Here is a 25,925-nt window from a genome sequence, read left to right on the forward strand (position 1 = left end):
CGAATGCTCAAAAGATAGGAAAGGCGTGTCTACAGTTACGCAAATCTCATCGCAGTCTGCTCGATAAGCATTGCGAGAAAGGTCGTTTTCTTCCATTCCCGCTTTATCTGCAAGTTACAAGGTATGTGTTGTTTCTTTGATTTCAATGTGTTGCTTCTCTGTCATTTTTGGCTAGTGGCTACTCGTGACGATGACTTGTTGAAATTTATGATGGGATAGTCACAATAGCACACCCATAACTCGAGCCTGATGCCTTCGGTCGCGAGATCGTTAGTCGACCTTGCAACGGACTCATTCTGTTGATAATTACGTAGAAGTATTTTGTGACATTTCTTCATTCCTACGAATTATCTGGTGCTGCTGACCGGCCCCTGCGGCGGAGTGGTTAGAGTAGCCTATCGTTCTACAGGGTGAGCCAAAAGTCTCATTAACCCCATTTTTTTATTTCATATTGATGAATATTATTCTAAGTTTTCATAGTCCAGTATAGTATAACAGGAGATGGCAGACAGATCCGGACTTCTGCGTGGCCACTTCAGAGGTGCTGGCAAATGTTCAGAACCTCTTCTAATCCATTTGGTTCCAAACATTTAACTGAGATATTCTCATACGACAATAGCATAATGTGCTGGTGCACCATCATGTTTGTTTGATTGTTAATTTGATTCACATCACCTTCAAAGAAATATGGACCAAACAGGGATGTGGCAGACATTGCAGCCCATTTCATCACATACTTTAAGGCGAATAATTCTCTGTTATGAAAATGATGGCGTAAACTCTGGAATAAGTTGTTGTCTATACCGTCATCTGATCAAATGTATCACCTGTTAGACTATACTGGACTATCAATATTATACATCAATATGAAAATAAAAATAAATAGGGGTAATGGGACTCTTGGCTCACCCTGTACAATAGCAAGAGTCAGGTCTACGTCAATCTTCATCGTCGCGATTAAACTTGGTAAGTCGAAAACCGACCTGAAGTAAGCGGTGGAAATACGCCATCTGCTGATCTGATAGTTTTTAGGGTAACGGTTCCCATTGTTTTATGATATTTTTTTTCAAATTCTCCTAGCAGGAGAATTTTAACAATTATTGTCACACGAAATTCTAACCTTCCTTAAAATATTGAGCACTGTTTGGATTTCGCAAAAGAGTTATTCATGTTGAAAAAACAACTTAAAAACTACCTTACGCAAGCATGCGCACTTCTCATGGACAATGTATTTTCCGTTGACAAGCAACTGTAAGGAATGTGTGTAGAACCGAGGCAGTAGGTTTATGAGAAACTAACCCAAGCAAATTTCTTTAAGAAAGAATATCCAAATAAAAGTAGAAGTAAATCTGAACCTTAGTAGAATGTATTTAGGGAATTTATTTATAATGCTAAGAGAACCAAACCTGGCCTGCCTAACCTAACTACGAAAGCATATTATATTGAACAAAATCTTAAGTAATCGCTAAAGCTCCCCAGTATGTGTTAACAGAAGTAAATCGAAATCAAACCATGTTAAATTGCATTCGTAGCAGGATGAAATCGCAATAAAACAAAAGGAACTTGGGCCGTTTTTAGAACTACTCGAAGTGAGATGTCAGATGTCTTGTTCCAAAGTATAGCTGTTGCACAGCCGATAACGAAGGTAGAAGTCGAATTACTTTCGGACCATCTCCAGCGGACTGCGCGAGTCTGTCTAGCGAGCCTAGTGGGCGTGTAGAAGATGAGCAAGGGGCTTAGCGATAGGTTCTGGGTTGAGATGACGTCAGCGGCTCGCTTGGTTAATTGGCTGCTTCGAGAGTTGTGACTCGTTCCGAAGCTTCAAATGCATAACAGCCAAAGATGTTACGGAAATAATCTCGCTTTAATAATAGTCAAATATCCGTCGTTTATAACCACAATATGTTTATAAGTGTTCCTGAGAGGCAGAATCGCAACTCACTTGCCTCTGAAGAACGTTAACCTCTCATTTGAACACTATGACAGCCTAATATATGAATGTCGGTTTACAAAGCTGTGTCATTGAAGAACGTTAAAGCAAATAGTATTCTTGTGGAAGTTCTTAACGCTGAACATCTACTCTCTCAGATTAATTTTCGAATCCCGTCTACAAAATCCAGATGCAAGGATAAACATTTTTTCCTCTCATAAAGGCTAGATCGGAAACTGTAAATAAATTTCCATTAAGGAGAATGCACTGTGCACAAGTTAGCTACAATAAATTTGCTAATCAAGAATAAGACCATTGACATATTTTCTATGAACCTAATGGAACTCATTAAAGCCACTAGACACACTGGCCTTAAACATATGATTTCCTAATCAAATGGTATGAGCACAAATATGTTACAGTAAAATAAATGTACTAACAGTATTCACCATGTTTATAGACTCTCTAAGATGTACCTGTTGAGTTCAATAATAAATACGAGGTTTATTTTTTAATTAGAGGCCGTTTTGAAATAAAACGAAAACATGCAAAGCAAGAAATTTAATTACCTCTGTTGCTGTTCATATGTAGGTACATTCAGCTACTTCTCAACGTAGTTCCCATAGTTGTTGAGACACTTGTCGTAGCGGTAGATGAGCTTTTGTAGACCCTCATCAAAGAAATCTGCCGCCAGGTCAGACAGCCAATCCGTCACGGTTTGTTTGGCTTTATTAGCGCTGTTGAATCGCTTCCCAGCGAGGAAAGTTTTCAAGTGGAGGAGTAGGTGATAATCGCTAATAGCTAATGGACTGTACGGAGGGTGATCCATCCGCTCCCAGCCAACTGTGTGGCAACTGCAGTGTGTGGCCGTGCGTTGTCGTGCAGCAACATGATGCTGGAAGACAGCATTCTTCGTCTGCCACTTTCACATTTTTCGCGATCACAAACCTGATCACTGATCGTATCTCACACTCGGCGGGATTTTCGATCACCTGCACCACTTCCTTTGTCCACCACATCGACACCAAGCGTTTCACAACGTGCAAATGGCGTCTGTTTACGTGCAAGGAATGTCATGGTGACTAACACACATGCGCAAGACAAGAAGCACGCAATGTTGCCAACGTAAGCGCAAAACGGCCACTAATTAAAAATAAACCTCGTACATAAATAAATTGTAGGTTAAGTTCCGATTAGCCTTTCTGTGTATAAAGTGGACTTAAAACCAAAATTCAAGCTCAAACTACTTCTCATTTTAAGGTAAAGCAAATAAATAACCGTCCTCCTCCGTGGCAGTGCGGTCTAAGGCACCTTGCTTTGGACAATGACTGCGGGACGGCATGGGTTCGATCCCGGGGTAGGTCACGAGACGCCTCTGGCTGTGATTCGCCTAAAATGTAGAGCAACTTACAATTTCTAAAACCATAAGCAGCTACGATCCTTCCAATTGTGATGGAACGCATTTGCTTCCTCAAAAACATAAATATTTGAAAGACCTAAGTACTTAAATCTCAAGCCTCTCAATCGTAAAGTTCATCTGCTTTAGAAGCGTCTTGGTAGAAGCAGACCACATCAGCGCCATTTGCTGAGTAGCGGCAGAAATTGTAACGTCTTGCAATAGCATGCGAACTGGTCGAGGCTGGAACGATCGTAGCGGGCTGTGCTAAAACATATCAATATACACATATGCAAATTGAATTTAATCAACAAGGGTAGGAAAGAGTAGTATTCAATCACAAGAATTTAGGAAAGCATACATTTCGTAACATCCATTGAGGAAGTGACAAAAGAAAAGGATTTGTTTTATTTTGCAGATACTCGCCAATGACTGACAATAACAGAACTTGCTGGCAATGGAGATTGTGAGTTCCTTTCTTGCGTGGTTGCCAATTCTAGTTACCATACTCTTAGGATGTGTGACTGTACTCTACGTCAACCTTGCGTACAGAATGAGTTACTGGGCAAGAAAAGGTGTACCACATGTGGAACCGTCACTAATTTTTGGAAACATGAAGGATTCTATTCTTCTACGCAAGAACATTGGTGAGGATTTTAATGAACTCTACAAGAAGCTTGAAGGACAACAATTCGGTGGAATATACTTCTTGCAGAAACCCATCTTGATGGTCCGTGACCCTGAGCTGATCAAGAGCATGTGCGTGAAGGATTTTTCTCACTTCGTCGACCACGATGACCTTACTGATCCAGAAGTTGATCCTCTCCAAACCAAGAACTTGCTTTCATTAAAAGGCAACAGTTGGCGCCACATGCGACTCAAGCTGACTCCCATCTTCACTTCTGGGAAGATGAAGAAGATGTTCCACTTCGTCTGCGAGTGTGCGGAGGAGTTGAGGAAACTCATTGAGCAGGAGGTCAAAAAAGGCGAAGCCATGGAAGTTAGAGACCTCATGGCCAGGTACACCATTGACGTCATCGGATCTTGCGTTTTTGGTCTTCAGGTGAACTCTCTCCAGAATCCAGACGCTGAATTTCGAGTAATGGGGAAAAAACTGACCGAACCTGAAGGTATTATGGACGGTATTAGGAATATTTTGTTCTTGTCGTTTCACTGGCTGGCAACATTGCTCAATATTTCCTTTACGAAGAAAGATATACAAGATTTCTTCCGGAAAACTGTCAAGGAGACGTTGCATTATCGAGAGAAGAACCACATAATGAGAAACGACTTCATAGATTTGTTGATCAAGCTGAAGAATGAAGGGAAGTTAGAGAACGATGTAGATGGTGAGGGGCAGAATGTACTTTTACCTGATGAAGATGTAAGCAGAGGTAAGTAGTGTCTCAATTCTTCATTATTGTGGAATCATTTGCACTTTGACTCTTTCATTCATTGAATTTCTAACTATTGTCCTATGGTTCGTACATGCCTTTTCACACCATTTAGAATCCGATTAGACTGTATAAGTAAAGAATGTACTGTCTCCATAAAGCTTTTCTTCACACCTTTGTTATTTGCAAGCTATAGTTTATTCAGAATCTTCAATCTGGTAGGGTATAAGCACAGATAAAGGTATATAAGCAGATCTGGAAATAAGGCAGGAAAACCAGTGCCTTAGCAGTGCCATCTGTTGTTCTGTTTGTCAGAAGTAGTGGAAGCAAGAGTGCGTGTGGCGCCTCTCAGCGGATTATTCTTGCGAATGACCATTCTAAACGGGAGCTCAGCGGAACGGTTTCCTGCTTTCGTTCCACATCTGCTTATATAGAGGAGGTGGTCTAAATATGGGCGAAGGTTTAAATATGGGTTTTGGAGTTATCAGCGCTGCCGGGTGCTGCAGCCTGGCAGAGGCTATTGGAACTGGTTATCTGTCAAGGACAAAGGTTGCGGCGCCAATTCGCAAGAGAACGTGGTGGTTAGTTTCGGGCTTGGACGCTGTTATAGTATTGCGACCTCCGAAAACGTTTTGCAGTTATGTTTTAACTCAGCGTTTTCTGAATTCTCATCTTCCTTCTATAGGTTATGATATTAGCGGTACATAAAACAAATGTGGGCTTTTATAATGCCATGATTTGTTTGTGAAATATGTATCACACAGAGCGAAAATAAATTGAAGAAGAAAAATAGCGTGATGGTCTAAATATGGGCTATGACATGAGGTCTAATGTTGAGATCACATTTTCAACAAATATTTGGATGTTTTTCTTAATTTCGATTTTTCCCATTCCGCGTGATTTTCAAAACAACAGATTATTCATAAATATGGATTTTATAATGTTTTAGCGATAAATGACTTTTCTTTTAAAAAAATGTAATTGCTTTTTGTGATATTGCCACTAGTAGCACATATTTGGACCACAATTTTGAAAAACATCATTTTACCATTTTTTGGAAATTGCTTTTTTTTAAAAAAAAAATTGAAACCTTCTATACTTTAGCATGCTATTACATTTAAGTATATATTTCATAGATATGCATTTTAAAGGCAGGTCCTTGATATATTAATTTTTTTCCTCCGAAAATGGCAACATAAAAAGGGGGCCATATTTAGACCTTTTCCTCTACCCTTATCTGTGGTATTAGTATGTTTTAGAGGAAGGGATATGATAAGGCATCAAAACAAATATAAACTAGGTATTTTGGAAAAAAAAATATGGGCCTGTCCTGAAAATATTGGGGTTAGAGGAGTATTGGAGGTACATGGGTGATTTGTTTATTTTACGTAGCTTTGCTTCCACTTTTGGCTAATCGCGACGATGAGTATGAATGATGATGAGATGTATGAATGGACAATCACAAACGCACATGGACAGGACAGAACACAGTACTATGAGTTCAGTCTTGTTTGTCTGCAAGAATGCAATCCTGGGTGTATTAACTACGTGGAAGAGAGGTTGACATTTGGGTTCAAACGGGAAAGTCACTCCTACACCCCAGCTATGACGTAAAGATAATTCTTTGCCATGTTGAAGTTCCATTATTTTCCACACCTAGTCCCTCTGAGTTAACTGTGTTAGTTTCTTTAACCTGTTATTATGGTTCTGTGGCAGACAACAACTCACTACTTGAGACAGAGAAGTGCAACATTTCGAGAATATGCGTGTCTACCATCTTTACTATCTGCATTGATGAACTTGTTTCCACCTCGATTTGTTATTAAAGGAAAACATATATTATTCCGAATTGAAGAATTCGGCGGAGTGGTTAGCACAACGCGCTACGACGGCAGGGGAGTACAGGGTTCGAATCTCGAACTGGTCATGGATAAGACCGAGAGAAATAAGATAAAGGTGAAAATCATTGAAAAAATTTCAATACAAATCCAGTTTTAAATAAAGAACTCTACACTTATGTCCCCTTGTCTCCTTGCTAGTGCTTGTCTCCTTGTTATTATTTCAGATTTCAACCACGACGATTTGACAGCGCAAGTTATAGTCTTCTTCGTCGGCGGGTTCGAAACGTCGTCCACTCTACTAAACTTCGCTCTGTACGAGTTGGCAATTAATCCCGAGATCCAAGAAAGATTGCGTGAAGAAGTTGATGCGTTTTTGGAGAAATATGACGGGAATCTTACCTACCAAGCTGTTCTGCACGAGATGGTGTGCCTGGATATGGTAGTTTCAGGTGAGAACTCGTTATGTATCAAATTTACTGTAACAACTGTAGTTGGCATCTATTCTGAGTTTAGTTGTCTGTGAAAAGATGCTAGCTTTCAGAAAAATGCTCCATCAATGATTTCTGCAACAAAGCAGTTCATAATAGAGGGTTATTCATAAGTCCGTGAAACATTTAAAACCGTTATCACTAGAGCCCCGGACTTTATCTTATAACATATTTTTCATTTGGCTTCGGATTTATTATTGGGGTGAGATCTTTACATATCAGATGAAAATCAGCCGAAATAGTCAAACTTGACAAAGCATATTTTGACATATTTCACCAATTTAGCGTTTTTACAACTTATTTCTTCAATTTTGTTGTAATATTTCTGTATAATTTCGTAATTCTCTCGCACATAATCGGTTATTTCATATATTTTTTTCTTCGTAGCTTAGCACAACGGATAGTTCATATTGTCGATGGCAGGATATGGAAATTACGGAGGAAAAAAGGTGCCGTCTTTTCTTAGTACAGAACAATAATACCCCACTTTTCTTATCCCGCCGACAGTTGATACCCATGCAAACATTATTGAGGGAAAATGTTCTCTCTCATTGTTGCACGGGAAGTAAAGAAGTTTCGTTCTCATTTCTTTGCCTTTTTCGCTTTGACAAAAATCAGTCAAAAGCAAAAATAACATTCGGTACATTACAGCGCCTACTCTACTCTATCGGGTATGGGAGAAATTCGAGAGTATTGTTGTTCATATTTTTGGCTTTACTGGGAATATTTCTGCATTTTTCTGACATATTTGTAATTTTTCATGACATATTTTCCAATTTATATGACATAATTAGATATATATTTTTCAGTTTTATAGGACATAAAGTCCTGGCCCCTAGTTATAACAATTATACTACGAAACGGATTGTTAGAACTATAACTTCAATAGAGAGAAACAATGTACGTTATTTATGCAAGCAATGCGGTGTTGCCGTCTTTTGCTGCTAGGAGGCCATAATGTTGTTCAGTAAAGGGATTGGATTGAGTTGGTGCTATATGTCCACTTCATGCACAGTAAGGCTAATCGGGACTGGACCTACAGTTTAAAGTGGGTTCCGAACCATCATGTGCCTCCACCTGGAATCGAACCCGGGACCCCTTGATTACAAGGCGACGACGCTACCACTGCTCCATCGGGGAGGTACTACAGCTAACTTAAGTGTGCAAGAAGTTCGATCTCCGGATTTAACCCTAAGGGGCGCCGACTTGTTAAAATTATTGGAGGGGAGGGGGTGCTCTGATCACTGAAAAAATTAATGAATAACTCACTCCCTCCCTCATTAAGTTTTGGGCTCAGTGTTCGGCATCTCGTAAAAGCCCATGAATTCCTCAAAAATATTAAAATTTTCATTTTCAGTTCGAATGCAAAATGTCAATTGTTCAATGATGGATATGTCACAAGTTTAGTCAACCATAATAGCAAATTCCCGACTTTTAATATCTGCTACCACGGAGCACAAAACAGATCTCCCTAATATATCAATGATCTTGTTCTGAATGTCAAGTGAGAGTCATTTGTAGCCCAAACGTCCCATCCACTACCCTAGTTCATGCACATTTTATTTTGAAACTCTTTTTAGTAAAAATGTTAACAATACTCATAATTACATACTTAGTATATAGTAATAAGTCATGACTTATTGCATTTATCTTTTTACAGAAACCTTGCGGAAATATCCACCAATCACAATCACTGATCGTCGCTGTACGAAGCCCTACACCATTCCGAAGACCAACATCACCTTGGACATTGGCACGGTCGTCCAAATACCCATCATTGGGCTCCATAGAGACCCACGATATTACCCGGACCCGGAGAAGTTCGACCCGGATAGATTTAGTGAGGAAAACAAGAAGAAGAGGCCTTCATGCACGTACATGCCATTTGGTGAAGGACCTCGAATGTGCATTGGTAAGGAGTTGGCTACCTTGTGATTTTACTTTTCTTAAAATGTTCTTATTGGTTTTTGTTACGTTTGCCCGAAATTTTTTGGTAATATAATGATGCAGAGGCGAAGCCGAGGAGCGGAGTGGGCTGTGGCCAACCCGTCTAAATGTAATTGGCAAATTTAGTAATGAAAATAAATGAAACTGTAAAGATATGAATGTGATAAGAAACCTTTGAAGAATGCAATCCAGATTCTCCGGTATGAAGTCACACTAATAACGCTCTGATCATGGAAGTTTTGACCTCAAATCTAACACATTTTCAATGCATGCAACATCCGAATTTACATAACTTCTTAATAAGTTAAACTTTCTATCATTGTATACAAGTCCTTGTTCGGACAACGTAAGAATAATGTGAATCCGAAACATGTTCGGTTTCCAGGATATGACCCCGCCAGAAAGTCTAGCGTCACTGTTGCAGTTATGTTATAGACAGCGAAAGTTTTTAGCTGAATTTCATAACAATTTACAACAGCAAAATCTTTCTAAGGGATACCAATATCACAGGGAATCCCGAGGTAACATGGGAGAATTAGTGACCAATAATGATGTAAGATTTCGTGATAAAAATAAGTAATGGAGCAAAGGTAAGGGATAAGTTGTGTTTAAGTGCGATTCCGCCATCTATCGATTAATTAAAAATTCTACAGGTACAAAAACTAATGGTCAACTGAAATATTTATTCAAGATGAATAAATTCTTCTTTTGGCATCTTTCATTGCAAATTCCTTTCCTCTTTGGTTTGGCAAAGTTAAAGTCCTGTGTTTTACTTTTTTGTATAACACACTTATATAGCTACACGAAGATTCACGTCAATGCTCTAAAAGAAATTCTAAGCGTATGTAATTTTTCATATTTTGAAATATCCAAGAGGGCTTTCGAATGGAGAGGAAAATTTGAAAAAATTCGCCCATTCGCATTTCAAAGGTCCAGCCGATCCTTAATACTTTATTACGGTTTAATATTATCAGTGACATATTTTAGTTAGAGGCAATTATAAATCACTGAGATGTTGCATTTTGTTCCATCATACACAAAAGTACTTTTAAGCACGAATATTTTTATGTCAAATATAATGCAATGATTATACTTTCTTTCCCTAAGCCATTATTGAGTGGAATAATATCACAGGCTTACTATTCATATGAACAGTACAAAATACACAAGAAACTACACTCATTATCAATTCGCTGGATATGCATATCAATACTACAAGTAATACTATTTCTATGTAAAGAGTGCGAGTACTTTTTTGCTAAAATGAGAAAATTAGCCACAGCAAGAAACTCAGATAACATTAATTTGTTTTTATGAGCAGCTACAGCCTTGTTTGAATACTAAAATTTTGTAAGCTCTCTTTCTCAAAGGACTGAACAGATAGAACACTCAACCTCTCGTTACCAATTCAATTATGAAGGTAACACTTGATTTGCCGCAACCAGCCGTTAACGGAGGTATGCCAATTTAAAGAACACAAAACTTACAAATTTCGTGAAAGGCAATTTTGAATCATTGCAAACAGCTGCTGAATGGTATTTACTTTCAGTTTCATTTCTGCATCGTTGTGCCATAACTCTGAGCTGTCCAATTCTTAACAGTGTAGAGAGTGGCGGAAGAGTGTGGCTTATCGTGCTTCAGTAAAGTGACACTAACTTAATAAAGTAAGCATCAAATAAACAATGCCACCCTTGAATAGAAAGTTTGTTAAGGATACCATTATCTCTTCCATGATGAAATATCTTACGTTTTCTTGTTCAATGACTGGAATTCTGAACTTAGGGCTAAAAATGGGGAGGATGCGGAAATACCGTCCACTTAAGAGGTGTCACTCTCAAGGAAGAAGCACATTTTCACTACAAATCCAGCTCCACTATCAGACAAATACACTGACACAATAGTAATTAATATACTTGCAAGCGCTGGGCATCTTGATTAGTGAAAATAACTGCTGAAGATTTTAATATTATTTCAGAATATATTATACATGAATACTGATCAGCATTGTACGTACCAAGAGCTTTAGATGTGCTGCAAAAAAAAAAAAATGATTCTCCTCCACTGAATCGTAATTAGCCAATGACACGGTACAACAGAAATTTTCTAACATCACAAATAATAATTTATTCACATGTACAACCTCTGACAAAAAAGTTCGGTGAATGATCCTGAATATCGAAAGTAGACGAATTCTTAATTAAACCTACCTTACTGTTCTTCAAAGTAGTCCCCTCCCATGGCAATGCATCGTTGAGAACGGCTGTACATGTCCTGGAAACTTTTAGAAAAGTCTTCTTTCGGAATGGTGTTCAAGATCCTCGTCACGTTCCGTTGGATGTCCGGAATATCCTCAAATCTCTGACCTTTCAAAGCGATTTTGAGGCGTGGGAAGAGAAAGAAATCTGGAGGATTCAGATCCAAATTTCTTGCACTACATTGCTACAGAGGATGAGAGCTGGTGTGTGAGGTACGACCCTGAAACGAAACGCCAAAGCATGGAATGGCGTTCTCCTGCATCACCCCGTCGGAAGAAGATCAAGGCGTAAAAATCACGCATCAAGACGATGCTTATCACTTTCTTTGACAGTGATGGCATGATCCACAAGGAATTCCTGCCGGAGGGAACAACAATTTTTCCGCCTTGGCCTTCATCCGACGGGGTGATGCAGGAGAACGCCATTCCATGCTTTGGCGTTTCGTTTCAGGGTCGTACCTCACACACCAGCTCTCATCCTCTGTAGCAATGTATTGCAAGAAATTTGGATCTGAATCCTCCAGATTTCATTCTCTTCCCACGCCTCAAAATCGCTTTGAAAGGTCAGAGATTTGAGGATATTCCGGACATCCAACGGAACGTGACGAGGATCTTGAACACCATTCCGAAAGAAGACTTTTCTAAAAGTTTCCAGGACATGTACAGCCGTTCTCAACGATGCATAGCCATGGGAGGGGACTACTTCGAAGGACAGTAAGGTAGGTTTCATTAAGAATTCGTCTACTTTCGATATTCAGGATCATTCACCGAACTTTATTGTCAGAGGTTGTAGAACTAGGACTGTGAGCAATAAAATTGCCCAAGCGTGCTGATCTTGGCATCGTAGTGCAATGATTAGTTGATTGCATTTGTATTAATGTCCAGAGGCTACCCGGGATAGGACCTACAGCGTCTAGTGGAATCTGAAACACTTATTGAAATGACATCTCCAACGGGGATCAAACCTCAGAACCCTTGATATCAAGGCTGTAGTTTTACAGCTAGACTATTGGGGCTGGGACTCCAATTTTAATGTTTCCAATTATTGGTATTTAATAATAAGGCAGTTTGTGTACTATTTGATTCTTTAACACGATATTTCTCCCTCCCGAATATTTACAGCTATAAAGACAGATATAACTATTAAATCAATTAGAGAACATCACTCACACTCATGCAGCTGTTGGTACTCGAATGAGGAACTAACAAACAGAAAATAAACATAACGCTTCGGTAGATTTTGAACGTCGTACTACGTATAAAATTCATTTGTCATTGCTGTTAGACCTACTCCGAAATATAGCGATACGAGTTAAAGAGATTAATAATTGTACACATTTAGCTGTATGCTCGTATGCCAACAATCAAAAAACAATCTCACAGCCGCTGACTATACACACCTACCAGGCAGGCAGCAGATTTCGCAGGAAGTTTGGCGACTCATGATTGACCAATTACTTAGTATCAAGTGATCGTTGGCCACTGTTATCCAGACATATTTGTAATGTCCCCTCCCCTTGATATTAGAACACATCATAATAAATTAGCCTTGCGATCTAACAGAACTAGAAATTATACTTGAACATTGTACTTGCTCCAATGAAAGTTTTATAATGTAAAACGTAAATCTCTACTTTTGAAATGCGTTTACAACAATCTGTTTTGGGGGGGGGGCTTCAGCGCCCCCTAGCCCCCCCGTAGCGCCGTCCCTGCGTATGGTTAAAGGAAAGATCAATATGCTGTACCTGTTGAAGAAAATGTTAGGTTAGCAAACTAAGCTAACCAGTCTCCCACGGTTAATCTAGCCTAACCGCAGGCGTTGTGTCCGAGCGTGTTAGAGTTGACGAGCTGTATCTTTGCGGGTGAACCTTGACCAAACCCGGTTGCGCAGTAGCAAGGGGAGGAGCTTAGTCGTTGCGCGTCATTCTCCTCGAGTTCTGTCCTTGCTGTCGACCAATCAAACGCCAGTAGGTGGCAACTACGGATATCTCTCACTCTGTCTCTCTGAGCATAATAGCCAAGGTCACCCGCAAAGATACAGCTCGTCAACTCTAGTTAAGTTGTCGATTTTCGTCCCGGATTTAAGTCCCTGCTTGGGGATAGGTGTTATTTGTGAGTTTCTTCATGAACTCGCTCATCCCCTTCCTCCCTTCGGCCCCTCTTACAACGCAACACTAACGCATCCAAGTTTGAAACGTGCATACGTGAGCGTTCTTTCACAAGTAAATCTTATTGCCCAAGTCTGTATTCCGCTGAATATGATAATGTAAAATTTCGGAAACGGCCAGTTAGCTAAAAAAAAAAAAAAATCCCAGAAGGCGTTGTATGTTTAAAGAAACAGCCACAACAGGAAATTTCGCGTCGATGCTAATTACAAATAGCCACAGAGCGTTCTGGTTTGTTAAAAATTGTCATTTTGCAAAATTCGTGTCGTGGTTTCTAGAGAAAATTATGTCAATTTCTTTCAACATCAAGCAAAATGGTAAAAAGTGTTAGTCCTTTTCATGGACGTCCGCAGAATTTTTCCCATGGAGGGGGGGGGGACAAACAAGGCGTAATAGTGTTATTCTCTCAAAAAACATTGCTTCAAATTTTAATTTATCATTTTCATGCAATAATTAACATATGTTATTGTGACTGACATGAAATTATATGTGTGAAATATATAATCTTTGGTTGACTTTCATTTTTCAGGTGTGTGGCGTTGCCCCCCCTTACCCAACCCCCCTTTCCTTCCGGACGTCCAAGGTCGTTTTCGGTTATGGCCACAAGTTCTCCCTGATGGCGTAGTTGCCTTGTAAACAAGGGGTCCCAGCTTCGATACCTGGTGGAGGAACATAGTGGTTCAGATCCCAATTTAAACTGTAGGTCCAGTCCCGATTAGTCTATCTGTGCATGAGGTGGTCTTAAGAAACAAGCATTTAAAACATATATGTATGATCACGAAACGATGTGAGACAAGTTTCAACTTATCGAAGGGTAGTTTTGGCAAGTTTCTTTTTTTCTTTTTAATTTTTTTAGCATCACTTTTATGCCATTTCCGACCGACCATGAGGTGCAGGGTGTAGGCAGGAGATTGCGCATCTTCCACAAGTGCAGAAGAGTTGCCAAAGTCTAGCATCCCTCTAGTATAATTTAACTATGTTATACAGTAAAACTTCTCCTAACGGACACCTCTAAATTACGGACATTTTTAAATTCCCCGTCAGAAATACATGGGGTTTAATGGCCATATTACGTCTCAATAACGGACATTCTTAATAACGGACGCGGACACTGAAAACTACCTCCCCAACGCAAATAAAACTTCTTAATAACGGACAGCCTGAAAGAAAACTGTTGCAATTCCTGGAATTCGACACAACAATGGCCAGTATTTCGAACTAGCGCGCATTGTTTCATGCTACACCGAACGTATTTCTTTTTAAAAGTGCAGACAGTAGACTGTATTCTTTCATTTTGAATGCAGTAATTTAACAATGGATTACACTACGTGTACTGTATTTTGTTTTTTGAAATTTGTAATGTATGTAGGGATACTTTAGTAAATTTAAATTCACCGTATGTACAGTATTTTGTTCCTTGAATAAAAATAAAAAACACATTATGTTTATAAAGTACGTACTGTAATATGATTACCCTATTGTGTAACATCCTACACTTTTTCTGAATAGCGGACACTTCTTAATAACGGACATTTATTTTTCCACCAGGCCTGTCCGTTATTGAGAAGTTTTACTGTATCAAATTTTTATCATGTTCTGCTTGCTCTTGCAGGAAGCCGATTTGGTTTTATGCAAACCAAAGTCTGCCTGGCGACGATTCTCTCTCAGTTCGAGATCAAACCCTCCGAGAAAACAAGGATTCCTTTCGTCTTTGAACCCAAAGGATTTTTCCTCTCTGGGAAAGACGGGACTTGGCTCAAGATTGTCAGAAGGAAGGACAAGTAGAATTTGATAATGCCTCTGTATGTTCTTGCCTAAATGACATGTGCTAAACTGCTGGTGAACATTAGAATGAAGACAAGTGATAGTGTAAGTAATCTTCTTATGTTTGGATTAAAATTAGTTATTTTGTATTATTGTGAATTCATTGCGAGTTTTTGTCAACATCTACCTTTCCGAAGTGATGTCATGAGCAGTAGTTCTCAACGTTAGTGAGATTTCGGCCAAGTAAAGACTTCCGATGTCAAATTCAGAAGAAATTACACCCGAATAATCTTCTCTTCTTTAAAATAGATAATGGTGTAATCATAAAGAGTAATAGTTAGATTATACAGGGTGGCCACAAGCCCTCTGGAGCCCATTGGAAGCATCGGATTGTTGTGACACTTGGTAGAGAGGAAATGGAGACTATGGGGAAGCAAATGCTGACGAAAAAATAGTTCAAATTTTCACCACCAGGTTGAAATGTGGCGCTGAAATCTAGTACACAGTGAACATCATCCCGGGAACGCTTCGTGAGGTTGTTGACGGGGTTCATATTGAACGCTGCTGTACCGACATAAACTCAAATTACTGGTTGTTGTTACTGCAGCGCCAAATTTCCACCTGGTGGTGAAAATTTGATTATTTTTTTTCGTCAGCATTCGCTTTCCCATTGTCTCAATGGACTCTCTACCAAGTTTCAGAGCAACCTGTTGCATGCAACTGGCTCCAGGGGGCTCTGAGTACGGCAACGTTAATGGTGACCACCCGGGATATAGGTTTGTTGGCATATATAGGTATAATTAGGTTTAAATTAGTTGTAAATCATTGGATACAACGAAATCAACATAACATATTGAAAACTAAAAAACCCGCAATGTCAGTGTACTGTAGCTAGGAATTGCCTCAAAAGCACTAAGTTTAGGGCTCATTGTGAATAAACGTACGCTATTTAGTCCAGGCTGGCGTTTCGCTTCAATATATATGTAATTTTCGTAAACTTGAGACTTTCTACATTATCTAGACGACTTAGGAAAGATATTTTTATTGTCGACATAGATGAGAAACTCTTTCTTAACTTCTGCAAAATAACATTGCAATAGCCACTCTCTATAGCTCCAATGTAAAGCTTAAGGCAAGCAAATGACGAACGAAATTTTCTAAAGACGTAAATAAGCTGGCGCCGCCAGCGGGAAATTTTGGCAGTGTTCAACCACATTGTATTCTTTTACTATTGGATTATAATGTTCTATTAAGCTGGAATTTGATAGAACTTCGGGGCAGGTTTTATAATCGTAACTCTTGTGGTTCCCGTGAACTGAATGGCCAATCAAGGGAAAGTTATGTCGCATTTTTACGGTGTTGACGGGGTTTTCAGACTACAGAATTTCAAATGTCCAACCCTAGTTGGCTCAGAGATAAAAATAGCTAAACACCATGTGTTATTTAGTGAAAATATAGGACAGTTGGCTACACTTCCAAGGTCATTTCATCTTCCTTCTCCCTTTCCGCCTGTGCTCATCATTATTTGCTTCTTGTGCTGGAGCCTGCAAGCATGCGTGAAGTGTCTGTGACGTAGGAGGCTAGAGAAAAAAGACATTTTGGTGTTTCCGCTACGAGAGTCAAGTTGACGGTAAGTTTTAACTGTATTTATGTGAAAAGAAACAGTGCAAGATATTGATCAGTTTTAGGAAGGAAAACGGTTGTAGATAATGTTTGCTTTCAAGTTTAACCGTGACAGAATTAGCAGTTACTTTTACACTTTCAACACTACAATGTTTGCTTTCTCTCTCTCTCTCTCTCTCTCTCTCTCTCTCTCTCTCTCTCTCTCTCTCTCTCTCTCTCTCTCTCTCTCTCTCTCTCTCTCTCTCCCTCCCTCCCTCTGTGACCTGTGGAAGATTTCAGCCCGAAGTGACAAACGACACATGTAGCTTGGAAACGAACCAATCAACAGCAACATTACATACTGTAGCGGCATGCAGGGCTGGATTAAGGTGGGTGCTATTGATGCTGCAGCATTAGGCCCATTCCTGAAATTGGCCCAGATGAAAACAGACGAGAATTTTCCAAAATCTGAACAGTTTTTTTTCTTCTATATTAACCTGAAAATAAATCTTAGACTGAAATTTGGAGCCCCAATTTCGGACGCCTAGACACAGCGTTACTTATTATACAGTTACTATTATTCTTTGCGCTGTGACGTAACTATAACGTCGTTGTGTTTATTGTTCACCGAAGATTTCAAGCATCAGGCCCAATTTCGTCTTAATCCGACTCTGAATGCCGCACAAGCCTGCGTTCGATTGGTGACATCCTCAAGCGACATGCGACATACAGTAGTATGTATCTTGTCGCTTCGGCATGAAATTTCCTCATCTCTCTCTCTCTCTCTCTCTCTCTCTCTCTCTCTCTCTCTCTCTCTCTCTCCTGTCCACATCTCTGTTTGTATTTCTCTCCTTTCTCCCCTCCTCTCTCTCTCTCTCTCTCTCTTTCTTCTTTTCTCTATCTTTCTCCCCTCCCTCTCTCTCTCTCTCTCCCTCCCACTCTCTTGTACCTCACCTCTCGCCGGCGACTGCGCGAGGGAAATTTCTTCTTAAATAGAAGAGCTGAAGTTCACTATTATCTTTTCGTTTGTTTATTTTCTTTAGCGCTGGAGTGACGTAAATTCCATGTAAACAACAAGGAGCTTGGCAGTTGCAAAAAAAAAAAAAAAAAAAGAAAGCTTTCTCCCTTTGATGTATGCCATCTACAAACATTGTATATTTGGAACGAGCTGTTTTTCCTTTTAGTGCAATTAAATGTGTCAAGATGAATGAATGGTGCATTGGTCAAATACGCGTAGAGCAAGGAACAAACACGAAGAACTCCTCTTCCATGGAGGCGTATTGATTACACTGGTCAACATGAAATTTGTTACAAGGAATGTGAATGGTGTTCTAAGGTAAGTCGATGGTGCTGATTTCAAAAATGAAATCAGTTTTTTCCTATCGGGCTCAGTTTTCGTGTTACACACTAACCTGTACCTAATGCAATTCATGAAAATTCTGCCTATTGGGCTGTGGTTTAACCTATATTTACTCTACAGATATTGGTGAATAACAGTCATTATATGACCATAGAATGACCAGCACGTTCCTAAAGCCAGGGACCTTCCTTTAATTGCAACAAACCAAATCGTAAATAAGAGAGAGGCATGGCAACACTGTCGATGAGTCATGTCCGAACACGTAGATTCACAGTGTTGTTTGTTGTCACATGCGTCTCAGCATTGGGCGCCTCCAGGATCGCTCAACATGGTAGCAAATGTTGACCTGCTACGTCACACAGTTTTATGGCCTTTCCTGGATGCAGAGTTGAGAAGTAGCGACGTTCCTGCCGAAAACAATTGAAAATCGCATTGCCTTGTGGCGTCTGCAGCGAAAATGGCAGGGCGTGTTAGGCTGTTGAATACGGTGTCACTATTAATGGGTTATGAATCGATGTGATGACATATATATGGATGCTATTTCAAATTAAAGTGTGTGGTTAATCTCGAAGTAAAACATGAGTAGATCTAGATCTGTGTCTACTGTCTATAGAGATACAATTGGGGGGAAATGTTATATGCCTAATTTGAGAGCATTGGTTACAACAAATTCTCTGTGGTTACAATTTTATTTCTCCAAAATAATACTTAATAACCATGGAGGAGTGACATTGAGTGTAGAAAGGTTGTGGCCAGTTTTATTTAAGGATATATGTGTTTAAATTAAAGATTATTTTAGTATAGGAGTGCAAGTTTGACACAACACTCTACTTCTTGTGTGTTTGTTTGTTTGATTTGGTGTTTTAAGTCCACTTTATGCACAGTAAGGCTAATTGGGACTGGACCTACAGTTTAAAGTGGAATCCGAACCACCATGTGCCTACACCGGGTATCGAACCCGAAACGCTTTTTGTGTATGTGTGACCTTATTGGTTGTAAACCTTTGTTAAAACACTTATAACATACGCATACGCTACACTAGAAGTGAAAGAAAGATAAATTTCGAGAATGTGCTTTGAAATGGGATCATTATTCCTCAATAGTTTCATGCCATTGTTAATAGGTCGGTACCCGTGGTGGAGTGGTTCCCGGCCTGGGAATGATTGCTTGTGAGTGTCCTTTCATAAATTTCATCATATCATCACTCATTCCCATTTTCGCAAATTTGTCAAAAGTGGCACGAAAATGAAGTAAAATAGAACAAATCAATCAATCAACCATTGTTAATAGGACAATAATAAATACGATTTTAGAACAATAGTTTCATTTGAATTTTGTTTTTATCGTCGCTTTTCTGCCACTTTTGGCTAATCGCGAAGATGAGGATGATTGATGATATGATGAAAGGACACTAACAAAGAACGCCCAGGCTGGGATTCAAACCCGTGACCCTGGCGTCGTAGCCACGGTGGTTAACTTACGAACAGAAATGTTAAACAGTTAAAAAGTTGCAAAATGTGTGCAAGATTGTATAACGGTGTTCTCACGTTGTTTTCACGCAATAATGTTTGATATAATTTAAATTATCAATTGCTGATTGTGCTTTCGTAGCTGCGAAAAAATGTAACTTAAAGCAATATAAATAAACACGTACGAATTGGCGTTTATACATGAATATACCACATTTTTTAGTTGTCTTTATGATTAACTCTGCATGATCATCGTTTAAGTTATTGTAATACCATACTCCTTCCAATAGATTTTCAAATATCACACAGTGCATTTCTTGATATCACGCTCCCTTGAAAAGTATGTATTTCACCCAGGAAATGGCCTCGATACTTGATGCCAATTTTTCTTGCAAAAAGAAGCTGGACACGTACTTGAAGAAGGGACATCCACAAATAATATCCCGGAGTGGTTAACACATCGCGCTACGACGCCGGGTCTCGAGTTCGAATCCCGGCCTGGGCATGCTGTTCCTTGTGAGTGTTCCTTCACCATATCATCACTCATCCTCATCTTCGCGATTAGCCAAAAGTGGCAAAAATGCAAAGTAAAATAAATTAAATGAATCAAATAACATCTATGCCTATACCGGAACTAGAACTCGAAACTTACGTAGCGAGATAAAAAAATTGGTCTCCAACTCAAGATGAACACATGTTTGCAAGAGCATGCTCATCCGTTTTAGCCAAAAAAAATTAATGTTGTGAACAGTATTTGGGTTCATTACTTTTTTTAACTGCGTTATTTTGTTGCTATTTTTAAATATACTTCAGTTGAAGCCAGTGCATAATTATCCGTTGACAGATCACTCATTCTCCGAGAATATAGTGGCGAAAAAGTTATTACTACCTAAAGCTGCGCTTGGGCTACATCATCAAACTTGCAAATACTTTTTACTCCACGCATCTTTTAGTTCCGCCGCGCCATGTTGCAACTAACAGAAGACAACCGACTTGCAGACGACAGCACGACAGTTGACCGCACGTAGCGAGAGAATTTTATGTTGAGTGAAGCCGCGGTCGCTCCTTCTCAACAACCAGGTAGCAAGCGCCTCCAGGGTTCTTGCTCCAGGGTTGTTGCTACTCAACAATGTTGGGTTGCTGAGTGGTCCTGGAGGCGCCCATTGTGAGTTCTGACAGATTTGGAAGTGACTGCCTTTGATTAGGTTGTGATTCGAAGTTTCAGAAGTTGTGTGTAGTGTTAGTGCTTAAGAAAATTCCTCGTACCTGCGTAAATAGCCCCAATTCATTTTGTTATATATGTGGAGAGTTGACATTTAAGTCAAAAAAGCGACAAATTACCCCTCTTATAAAGAAGTGATACGAACTTTATTTTGGGTGTAAAGTTGGGGACCAAGACAAAACATGGGCTGTTTGACCTGTGTTACACTTCTGACAAGCTGGTTAAAAGGATCACGTCACATGTCATTTGCTGTTCCCATGGTTTGGAGGGAACCATCAGATCACACAACAGACTGTTATTTCTGCCTGACCAAAATAGCTGGAATCACGTCGAAAACAAGGAACACTGTGCAGTACCCAAATTTACTATCAGCCATGAGACCTGTATGTCACAATGAAGAATTGCCGGTACCAAAGCCTCCTGAGAATGTGACTGAGTGAAGATGATTGTCGTGACCAACACGGGGAAGAAAGTGCAAGAAGTGAAGAAACTGCCGACCCAACATTTAAAGTGGCCGGTTCATCAATGGAGCCACACTAATTGTCACAAGGGAATCTGAACGATCTTACGCGGGATTTAAATTTGTCTAAGCAACAGTCTGAACTTTTAGCTTCGCGACTGAAAGGTTGGAATCTCCTCGCTTGCGATACTAAAGTGTGTTTTGTTTCGTGAACGCCATACTATTTTCTCAGAATATTTCTCCCACGAAGGAGACATGATTTTTTGTAATAACATCTCATCCGTTATGGATTGTCTTGGCCATGAATACAGTTCACATGATTGGCGTATTTTCATCGATTCCAGCAGAGTTAGTATGAAAGCTGTACTTCTCCATAATAGAAACAAATTCCCATCAGTACCAATTGCTCATGCTGTTAACATGAAGGAGACGTATGAGAACTTGAAACAGCTTCTGACAAATATCCAATATGAGAAATACAAATGAAATATATGTGGAGATCTGAAAGTAATTGCAACTCTGCTTGGCATGCAGCTTGGGTACACAAAGCATTGCTGCTTCTTATGCGAGTGGGACAGCAGAGACAGAAAAAATCACTATTGTGGGAAAAAATGGCCTCTTCGCAGTGAATTAGTGCCTGGACAGAAGAATGTGGCTAACACTCCTCTTGTTGACCCCAAAAATGTGTATCTCCCTCCCCTGCACATAAAATTTGGACTAATTAAAAACTTTGTGAAAGCCATGGACAGAACTTCACATGGATTCATGTACTTGCAACAGAAATTCCCAAGAATCAGTGATGCCAAAATTAAAGAAGGAATATTTGTAGGGCCTCAAATAAGGGAATTGATGAATGACGAGAATTTCATTCAACAATTAACAGATGTTGAAAAAATGGCATGGTTGTCTTTTACAAGTGTATGTAAAAACTTTTTAGGCAACCATAAAGCAGAGAAGTATCGCAATATTGTACATGGACTAATTAGATCATACAAACGCATGGGATGCAACATGTATCTAAAATTATATTTCTTGAATGATCACCTGGACTTCTTCCCAACTAACCTTGGTGCCGTTAGTGACGAACATGGTGAACGGTTTCACCAAGACATTGCTCTAATGGAAAAGCTGTATCAAGGCAAATGGAGTGCCGCAATGCTGTCCGACTACTGCTGGACCTTACGAAGAGATGTTCCTGAGGCAAAGTTTTGTAGGAAATCGGAAAGGAAACATTTTCAGGTATGTTTATACACTTTCATGTTACTCATTTACTTCATTCCTTTGTATACTGACACAGATTTATTACCTTTTACGTTTGTAGCACTTTTGTGAAAGCGAGTCCTTTCGACCAATACATATAGAACATAGGCTGAGGTAGGAAAATACAAAAAATATTTTTTACAGGAAATCTGAGCCCGATGGAGAAATTCTGAAATCAGATCTGCATTCAGGGGCTCAGCAACTTATAGAAACAGCTTGTTTTGTTCTTGTAACATTCACAAATATTTTTTCTGTAGACCAGTGTTATTTGTGTCATCAGCTTAACCTTGACGGAGCTTTAAACTATTGATATAATGCTAGGAACAGGGAGGAAACGGCCCTGACTTTCACCGAAAGTATTCGCATGAAGTTACTGAGGGAAACCATTGCTAACCCTCAGTTAGGCTGAGGTTTGGAACACGTTATCTCCAGAATAGTAATCCTTCACTCTTTCCGTTCACTTCCGCAAGGGTTTCGCAGAATGGAGCGATGTGGTCGAACACCTCCCTACCAAACAAGATCAAATGTGTAAATAAATGATCTTTATAATCCAAATATGCATTTGTTGTATGGTATTCAGGTTTGATTTGATTTGATTTGACGTCTTGTTATTTAGCATCGCTTTTCTGACACTTTTGGCTAATCGCGACAGTGAGGATAAGTAATGATATGATGAAGCTGATGAAGGAACACTCACAAAGAATACCCATGCTCAGGTCGGGATTCGAACCCTGGACTCCTGGCGTAGTAGTGCGGTGTGTTAACCACTCTGCCACAGAGGCCGGCGATATTTAGGTGTATACTACGTACGTGCCAATAATTCCCAGAAAATAACCCCGCCCTCTCCTGGGCCCCACTCATTTCTATGACTCGGTCACTAGTTTTATACAAAGTACCGTGTGTACTCTATGTACAAGGTGGCGCAAAAGTCATCACCTGATTTTCTTAGCCTATAGCGTGGGTTTTAAATTAAACAAAGTAGTTTTTTTTGTGTGAAACTTTTATTGATACTTGTAAGTTTTATGTTCTCAATTTTTAAAGATAATATCCAATAAATGACCACCATTCGAATTGATGCAAATTTGGGCTTTTGTTATTGCGTTGGTGGTGTTGGAAAGAATCTGCCAGGAAATGTTTTCAATTTCATGCTGAATATTGTCCTTTAGTTGCTGTAACGTCTCTGGCTTATTCACATAAACCAATGACTTCAAATATCCCCAAAGGAAAAAATCTGTAGGGGGCAAATCGGGGGACCTGGCCGGCCATGGCAAATCACCAAAACGGGATATTACTCTGCCCGGGAAAGTGTCACGCAAGAGAGCTAATGTTTCGCGGGCTGTATGTGGGGTATACTTATTCATTTTCGCACACAATAAATTTCGTTAGTATCTTCTATTTAACTGACAAAACACTACTGATATAAACAACAATATGTCAAAATAAATTTCAGTTCAAATAGGATGATGAATTTTGCGCCACCTATTATATGTATTATATGTATACCTTCTCGCATTTCTTATGCAGATATATTGAGGATGAATACAGTTCATAAGTTCACTATTCACCATTCCCCAGCCCAATCTTCTGTAACTCCCAATTTTCTTATTATTTCTTATTGCATCGCAGTATAACTTATCTTATCTTGAGCAATGGACTATTGTGTCTTATCTTTTATGAAAGACAAATCTGTACAAGTCAAGCTTCTTATCTTCATGAACAATGATCTATGTAGTGCCTCCGACATACTTGTTTCGAGTATGCAACTGTGATATTGGTAAATTTGCTATACTTACAGTGAAAACTATTAAACTAGTAAATAAAAATAGTAAACTCTACTTATAATAATGGTGAAAGCAGCTCTTTTTAACAATTCACAGCTCATAACCTGAAGAATGCTTTTTACTTCTAATCGAGGTGGCTTTTTTTAATCACTGAATTAAATTATATTAAATACATAATTTATAGAATAACGTACATGAACATCACAATTACTTTTAGTGAAAAATACATTAATCTCATAATCATTTAACAGTGTTTATTAGGCTCTAAGAAGGGAAAGGAAAGGAAACAAAATATATGTACTGATGGGGTGAAGCTCATACGAAAGGATTTGATTGATTGATTTGCTTTATTTACTTCGCCTTTTGTGCCACTTTTGGCTAATTTGCGAAGATGGGGATGAGTGATGATATGATGAAATTGATGAATGGACACTCACAAACATCCAAGCCCAGGCCAGGATTCGAACCCTGGACCTTCTGGCGTCGTAGTCATACGAAAAGAAATGTAATGCGCAAACTTTAAACACATTTAAATTTCTCTTGATTTAAAGTTCAATAATTTTTATAGGCAAAAATAGCAAACATTTTGTACAGAAAAATGTACAAAATACTAATCATGTTAAACTGTAATTAGTGTCACTATCATTAAACTGTAAACAAACATGACAGCTGATGTTTTACAAACTATCATTTTTAAAAAATACCAAAATTCAGCTACAAAGTCTATAATAAATATATTAAGTTACAATTATAGAGTACATCCAGAATGTCTTATTTTACTGGAAGAAAAGTTACTGAAACTATTATAGTACCATTAACACACTTAACAAATATTCCCATAGTAGGTTCATATGTACAGTATCAGAAACCGAAAAATGTATATTTACATATATTTCTTTTTGTTTTGATCACTGTTCAAATAATTTAGAGGCCCAATTACTAGAACAAGCATTTCTGTAAAAAAAACATATCTATACGTATGATGCCAGCAATTTGAAGCATATTTTTTTAAAATAAAAAAGTAGATTTAAATTTTGAAAAATCATCAAAAATTATTTTTTGAAATAAAAATCACAATTTTTATCCACCCTACTTTTAATTCATGTCATTTATTTGTATTTTGAGTTTTTTTTATGTTCCTTCTGAGCCTCCCTGTATTATTCGCAATGATCAGAAGAACTGGTGAATAAGTGTAATACATGAAAATAATTTGCTTCTAATTGTTTTGTTATTTAGCGTCACTTTTCTTCCACTTTTGGCTAATCGCGACGATGATGAAGGGGCATTCTGAAAGGAACACCCATGGCAGACCGGGATTCGAACGCGGGACCCCTGGCGTAGTACGTAATGCACTGTGCTAACCACTCCGCCACGGAGGTCAGCGAAAGAACAGAATGGAATTCCACGGTTTCGGCCCGGAACTGCTGACTTCATTGAGGCCTAATCTAACCAACCATTCCAACAAAGAATCCAGTGCTGTTTGCAATTAAGGCAGAAAAGAAACTTAAAGTAACAGAGAACAAACACAAAAGACAAATAAGTATAAGTTATTGGAGTTATAACAAAAAACACCCAATACAAGTAAAATATCA

The 25,925-nt window shown here is 39.0% G+C and overlaps 2 protein-coding genes across 4 annotated transcripts in view; both read left to right on the top strand.

The window, feature by feature from the left end:
- On the top strand, positions 1 to 15,338 carry LOC145996105 (putative cytochrome P450 6a14). Its single transcript, XM_083132371.1, has 5 exons — positions 1 to 121; positions 3,745 to 4,720; positions 6,786 to 7,010; positions 8,710 to 8,961; positions 15,028 to 15,338. The coding sequence occupies exons 2-5, from the start codon at positions 3,784 to 3,786 to the stop codon at positions 15,198 to 15,200; spliced, it is 1,587 nt and encodes a 528-aa protein (XP_082988497.1). The 5' UTR covers positions 1 to 121; positions 3,745 to 3,783; the 3' UTR covers positions 15,201 to 15,338.
- Positions 15,172 to 25,925, top strand: part of LOC145996104 (cytochrome P450 9e2-like) — a 20,325-nt gene continuing 9,571 nt past the window's right edge. The window contains exon 1 of one of the 3 annotated variants that reach the window (XM_083132370.1): positions 15,172 to 15,284. Coding sequence is in view for 1 of the 3 variants with exons in the window: in XM_083132368.1 (XP_082988494.1) it covers positions 17,993 to 18,117 (125 nt within the window). In the remaining 2 variants the exon portion in view is untranslated. Of the gene's footprint in view, positions 15,285 to 16,725; positions 16,810 to 17,992; positions 18,118 to 25,925 lie in introns of those variants that run through there. The other 2 variants (XM_083132369.1, XM_083132368.1) reach the window with 2 other exon arrangements.

This window comes from Lepisma saccharinum, chromosome 12 (genome assembly GCF_977018435.1).
Source record: "Lepisma saccharinum chromosome 12, izLepSacc3.1, whole genome shotgun sequence".
In the NCBI taxonomy this organism is placed as follows: Eukaryota; Metazoa; Arthropoda; class Insecta; order Zygentoma; family Lepismatidae; genus Lepisma; species Lepisma saccharinum.